This window comes from Tachypleus tridentatus, chromosome 1 (assembly GCF_004210375.1).
Source record: "Tachypleus tridentatus isolate NWPU-2018 chromosome 1, ASM421037v1, whole genome shotgun sequence".
In the NCBI taxonomy this organism is placed as follows: Eukaryota; Metazoa; Arthropoda; class Merostomata; order Xiphosura; family Limulidae; genus Tachypleus; species Tachypleus tridentatus.
This window is the reverse complement of record NC_134825.1, coordinates 137,629,996-137,637,047: the sequence shown is the minus strand read 5'-3', so window position 1 is coordinate 137,637,047 and position 7,052 is coordinate 137,629,996. Positions and strand designations below refer to the sequence as shown.

General features: G+C 28.2%; 1 protein-coding gene across 1 annotated transcript in view; it reads right to left on the bottom strand.

Annotated features, from left to right (window-relative positions):
- The window catches only part of tho2 (THO complex subunit 2-like protein), a 240,410-nt gene continuing 233,358 nt past the window's right edge, over window positions 1–7,052 (bottom strand). Inside the window, exons 39-40 of the mRNA XM_076454283.1 lie at window positions 4,121–4,188; window positions 1–126 (exon numbers count right to left, since the gene is read on the bottom strand). Of these exons, the coding sequence (XP_076310398.1) occupies window positions 87–126; window positions 4,121–4,188 (108 nt within the window). The 3' untranslated portion in view covers window positions 1–86. The remainder of the gene's footprint in view (window positions 127–4,120; window positions 4,189–7,052) is intronic.

The window sequence follows — 7,052 nt, the reverse complement described above, 5'->3', positions numbered from 1 at the left end:
TTATATTGAAAATCTTTACTGATAAAAAAAATGGACAAAGAACATGCTAATTAAAACTTCTGGTGGAAGGATAACATCCCCTATCTTCATGTTCTTTTCTTCTGTGATCCAGAAGAGCTACGATGGGTATTTCATGTTAAGGATTCCATCATAACACAAATAAACATATATAATAATTTTCCTAATCAGAAAGACAGGCTTGGATTCATTTTTAAAAGTAGCAATGTCATTAATTTTTTTCAAATTACAATTATTTATACTTGTTTAAAGAATTCAGTACTGAGCCATGAAATTTTAAACACTGCATTCTCAAAATATAACAGGCCTAATATTGAAGACTCATGATAAGTATAATTAATTATAAACAAGGTTTGCTAGTCTGGAAAAGGTATTCCAACAATAAAAATTGCTAATTTCTTAAATTAACCACTTATAAATATTTTATTGGTGAGGCATATTTTTATGCAAGTTTCTTTTTATCTTACATTATTCTGTCACATCACTTATGTACTTTTCCAAAGTTATTGTTATAGATAGAAAAATGGGAAGAAACTATGAAAACTAGACCGGAAACTATTCTTCTGAAACAATTAAGATAAGTGGTTAAACAGTGAGATAAAGCAATTTCTCTAAAGCAAAACCTGGAAAATCAATATTTAACACAAGCCCAAGTAACTGTAAAAGTAAATATCTGCAAGACAACTAGCTAATATGTTTTCAGTAGTTGTAGGTTGAAGAGGTTATTGTAAGATCTATGGTAATATGATGAAAATGTCTCTGACTGTTGTATTTTGAATCTTCAACACTTCATGTAATGTACTAGTGTCCCATATTTTTTAAAGGGTTGAAGTTATACGAGGAGGACAATGCTGAACTTTTATATTTTAGGTTAAATCAAGTATTCTCTGTCTGATATTATTTTTGTTAAAAGTAGGAAAGGATTTATGAGTTCTGTAGATAAATTCAAAGGAAAAATAAATTGAACAACTAAATTTTCAGGTAGGTAAACAAAAATTAAATCTTTTGATAAAGAGTTTCTTACATCATTCATTTAAGATCACTGAAATGAAAAACAAACTTATCAGGATACACATCACTAGAATTAGTCTGCTAAGCCTGAAAATCTGGTTGTTTTAAATGAGGAAACAGTTTTCAGTAGAAATAGAGATGGTTAAGTCAATCCCTGAAATATATTCTCATGTTAAAGACTGGCTTTAACAAATCATAATCATACCACTGTGACAAATCAGTTGCAAAACTTTTCACTTGGTGGTATGTATATGCTGAGTTGAATTTGTTTTGTACACTTGAAAAGCTTGATTTAATACACAGAAAAGTCTCTACTGACATTCAGATGTTAACAGCACATGAACAACACAAAATTCTCAACTCCAAAAATACACATTACGAATTCTTTACCAAAGAAGCCATTTCCATTTTCAGATATGACCCTAAACTAAATAATGGTATCAACTTTTCCCATTTGTCATCAATGTAGTAAATTCTGGATTCTCAGCATTTTCATTTGATATGTATTATTATTTTAAAGATACAATGTTTATATTTATATTTAAGCCTTTCTTTTATAACAGTCTCTCTCAACAGTGTTATTTATTAAACAAATGTATACCACATGTTTTATCATACATTCCATTATACTGTTACAGTTTAAATCTGTTCTTTCTAAACATCTGACTGAATACAAAAACACATTCCATGTTAATGTTGTTTTCTGTAGTTCAAATATTAAGAATTATTTTTTTTGAGATATTACTACTGATGATGGAATTTAAGGAAATTGTGAAACATCCATACTAAAGATGTTTTTTTTATAAAAATACAAATTATTCCAAACTTCCTTAACTTCCAGATCGCAAACCAAAATATCTAAGTCTTTTCTACTTATCACTATTGTAAAAAAAATCCATACTGGTTAGTAAAAGTGAAAACAAAATATTTTTGCAGAAACAGTTAACAATTAAACATACTATAGCCAGTCTTGAACTTAGAAAAACATTTCATTGATTGAACATCATCGTCTCATCAACCTGAATGCCAATGCCACACTTGGAAATAAGCAGAATGACAAGATCAACAGATCTAGTGACATAAATTGTGATATGGTCATTTTTACTTTAAATGATCTTAAGTTCTGTTAAAAAGGTAAAATCCTTCATCAAAGTAAAGTTTTTCTCTACAAACTCATGAATATAATATCAAGTTACTTTCTTCTTTTGAATGTACTACAAAACTCTTAAACCCCTCTTAGTTTTGACAAAAAAAAGAATCATAAGCTTACTTTTAAAAGCTCCAAACTTCAAGATATTTAAAAATATTAAAGTCATCTCTGACACCACTTTCACAAAATTTCATCTTACAGGTTCCTGCCTCTTGTATAACTTAGCAAAAATGCATAAAAGGAGTTTAACCCTCAAACTATTCTAACTACTCTCAGTTCCCAGACCTATTTAATTTCCTAAATATCTTGTATCTAAAATAAACTATCTTAACTAAGAATGAGTTTAATGTTAAATGACACACTTTCCTTTGCTCAAGAAATGCAAACCAATTTGTTTCAGTTAGCTATCATGTTGTCCTTATTTACTAACATATCATTTGAGGAAACAATTCAAATAATTTGTAAACCAAAAAAGCCCTAGCTCTAACTTAAAAAAAAAAGAAGAGGAACCTTTAAACTTGGCCCTGAAGGACAATCAGTTCATATTTTATGGTCAACTTTATGATTATAGGGTGAAGATCTTATCACTCCTAGTTCAGACTTTGTGCAAATATTTTACTTTGTCATCATGAAGAGCAGTGCCTGAATAAATGTCCTTCTATCACAAATCAGTACTGTATAGACTATGCAATGATGATGATATTCTCTTTTTTCATGACACTGATAATGCCAAAATTTCTAAAATACTTAAACTTGTAATATCCATGTATAAACTTTACATGTGGTATGGAAGAAAACAGAAGTTAGATTACATAGACATCAGTGAAAACAAAATAACCAATCCCTTTACCACATCTTTCTACTGGCTTATGCTCTCATCTTGACAGTTTCATACCATATTATTTAAAGTATACCCTTGTTCTAAATCTCTTAAACAGAAGATATAATAATCATTCTACTTCAAGCTTTACTTTGAAGTTTCCAAATTCATAAAATATGATAAAGTAATGCCTATCATATTAATTTCTTAAACTTTCTAACACAAATATTTTTAATATATAAAACAGAAACTATACACATGAACCAAACTAATCACATGTTCTTATCACTTCTTTGAATAGCAAAGTTTTAAATTCAAATAATAAATTCTGAAAAGAACCAAGTCATATTACCCACAAAGTTAGCTATATTAATATTTAAATTAACAATTATAATTGAAAACATTGTTTGGAACCAAAAACAGTACCCATTCCTATGTGCAGTTCATAAACACACTAATAACAGATGTAAAACAAACCATTAAAATAAATCTATTCTAATCAGCAAATCATAAAACAGAAATTCATTAAACCATAATGATGAATACATAACCATTAAATTAATAATGGAAAAATCAATTTTTTTTTTTACAAACGTGATAAATTTTATCAAAATTTCAAAGCAATATTTTTGAAAAATATAAAATCTAGCCTAAACTAGAACTTAAATAAGAAAAAGCAAGTGCATATATTCTTGAAGAAAAGTTTTATAAAACATTGAAAAAATGACAATAGTGAAAATGTAACATAAAAACAAGGTGAAAGTGTGTACTGAGAACAATTTTAGTTATTTATAACATATATTGCTATGCACAGGTGGAGCTATAAAACCCTACCTAAAATGAAGTCAAATGACCAATATAATAAACACAAAAACAGAATGTTGAAAAGACTATCAGTTGGATGGCATAAATATGAAAAAATAATCAAGACATTCCAAAAAACATACTGATATTTACAGTAAGTGATAATGTAAAGGATATTGTTTCTAAAAAATCAAGACATTTCAAAGACCATACTGATATTTACAGTAAGTGATAATGTAAAGGATATTGTTTCTAAAAAATCAAGACATTTCAAAGAACATACTGATATTTACAGTAAGTGATAATGTAAAGGATATTGTTTCCTTTCTTCTCGTTCCGACTTTCGATCCTTCACTTTTTCATTTGTTGGTTGTGAATTATCATTCTGGAAATTTAATAAACTGTTAGAAATTCATATTAGTTTATCTGTCTCAGTGATACTGATATGTAATAAGATCTTCAAATATTAAACTACTGTCATCATTTGAGTAAACTAAACAAAGTGATAAAATATCTGGTATATTTTCAGGAAACCAGAAAATTATATTTAAAAAAAAATTAATTATGACTGGTTTTAACCCAAAATATAAAATAAAAAGTAAAATATTTGAATGGTTTAATGTACAAGATAAATATAACAATAATATATAATGACCTAATATATATAATCTGGTGATAATGCTAAATGATCTGTTTTCAACTGATAATCACACTTAACTAATTTGTGTAAAACACATATTTAATTGTACGTGCCAAATAAACAGCTCATATAATGCTTAAGTCTTTCTTGAACATACAGAAAAAAAAATTTCAATAAAAGTGATTTTTCTAAAGAATTGTTCTGAACTCCTGAAACCTTCATTGAGAGTCTGGTACAAAAGTGTTTTTAATGCTATGTATAAAGTACTTAACTCCACCTACCAGTTTTTTTCTTTTGCATAACCTCTTAAATGAATATAAAGTGTTTTCAATAAAACTTTATTTTTATCTCTGTACTAGCTGCAGTATTGATCGGGAAGTTCCAAATTACTTGTTTTAACAAGTCATTTGGAACATCTTCTTTTACTTTTATGGTTTTATTGCCACAATTTGTACCAATGAGCAGTAATTTTATGTATTTTTTTAAAAAATCACAGCAGGAGCCCATTACTTGTTTCCTGTTAAACTAAATTAAACAGCATGTTAATGTTATATTTCACACAAGTAAGAGTATCTTCACACATTTTATTGTATTACATTTTGCTACTTCTGTTAAAAAAACAAACTAAAAATTTATATAAAATACAAGAATTTCTAGTGTTCATAGTGTATTTGATCTGTTTGCACTTGACTAAAGATGACTTCCCTCCTGAGCCTCATAAGTTTGGTATCAAAAGATAAAAATAATGCAATTTTTACACATGCATTTCAGAACATAAAATATACATAAAGCATTACAAAACATTTCTGAACATACACTAATTTGTGTGAAATATAACAAGTTAGTGTTATATTTCATACAACTAAGTGTATCTTAAGATATTATACTACTAGGCTACACTAAGAAGTTTATCTTTACATTAAAAAAGCAATAAGTAAAAAATATACATAAAAAACAAGGATTTCTAGTGTTCGCAGAGTGTAGTTGAACTGTTTGCATTTGAGCAAAGATAACTGATTTTCTCTCCTTAGCCTCACACATTTGAGTGTCTAGAGATAATAATGCAATTTCACATATGCTTTTCAGAACACAAAATACACACAAAGCATTATAAAAAATGTCCCAAAACAACTACAGCTGATCCAACTTTCTAAGTAAACTATAAACAGGATAGCAAATTTCATTTCGTTCAAAACACAAAATCTCATGAACATAAACCAGATAGCTTTCTTAAATGAAGAACAATGGCAAGTAGTATTGCAAGATTTATAAGGAGAAGAACCTGCTTTTTATGTTGGTTATATACACATTTATCAACCATATAAAGCTGATTAGCAAATAATCTCAAAAGTCAGAGAGAAGGAGGGAAGGGGTTTTTCTGGTGGGTTTGAGAAATTTATTGATATGTCTGCAAATAAAAAAGGTAGGAGGTTCAAATTTTAGAATCTTCATTATAGTTACGTATCATTGGTGTTACAAACTGGTCCTGAAGTGGAGAAACTGGAGCTAAGACTTCACGTGACACATACATATAAAGGTTGAAGTTTCTTAAAATACTCCCTTTTGTATGTGAAATATTAAAACAAAGATAATATACAAATTTGGATTTGAAACTACCATGTTTTCATGTCAATTTACTGACATACATTTATAATAAAGCAAATTAATTTAATTTTCTTTGCAACACTGTAAAAGGCCATAACGTGCACTCTGACACAGTCATATGGAAAGCATTAACAGGGCTATGTTCAAACAAAACATCTTTCAGCACCTTGTGGCTGAATGTCATGATAAGTTCACACTATTTAATGATAAGTGGTCTGTGAATGCCATGAACCTAGAAGTTATTCTGTTACTGTTTTATGCAAATAAGAAGTACCAGAATTAATGTAACAAAACATACTAACAACTTTTTGGATTTTATTCATTCCAAGTTGAATTATTATCCAACCATTAAGAAAGGAATAAATACTTTAACTATTCTACCAAACAACTGAAAACATTTCCAGAGTAGTCAGAATAAAAGAGACTTGTGACTAGTAGCTAACTTTCCCCACATTCCATATTTACAACCATTTAGACTTTAAAACCTGTCTTTTGCAATTATGGGAATTCATGGTCATTATAATATACAATCCCAGTTATCCAAAATAATAATTTCAAGTTAAAAAAAATACAATAAATTGAAAAGATGTTAGTAGGTTTGAATACTGCTGAAACATTTGTGTAATTAACTTAGTCTAATCTTAAGTATCGATAAAAATAAACATAGCACAAACTACACAAAAATCATAATTAATGTCTGTTTTGACAGATTGACTATGGTAAAACCTGTCTAAGCCAGAAACTGCATTAAGTGGAAACCTGTACAAGCCAAAAATATCAAAATTTTACAGTATTATCTTAAGATTTCTCTCATAAAAGGCCCTCTACATGGTGGAACCTGTGTAATGCAAACAGAAAACTATCTTTCACCTACCTCATCTATCAACAAGTAGGATTAGAACCAGAGTAAGGTGGAGAAAATGTTTTTGATTACATATCACATTCTTATTTAATTAATAATTTCTTGAAAAACTAATAAATTCTTATTCAATTAATAATTTGTT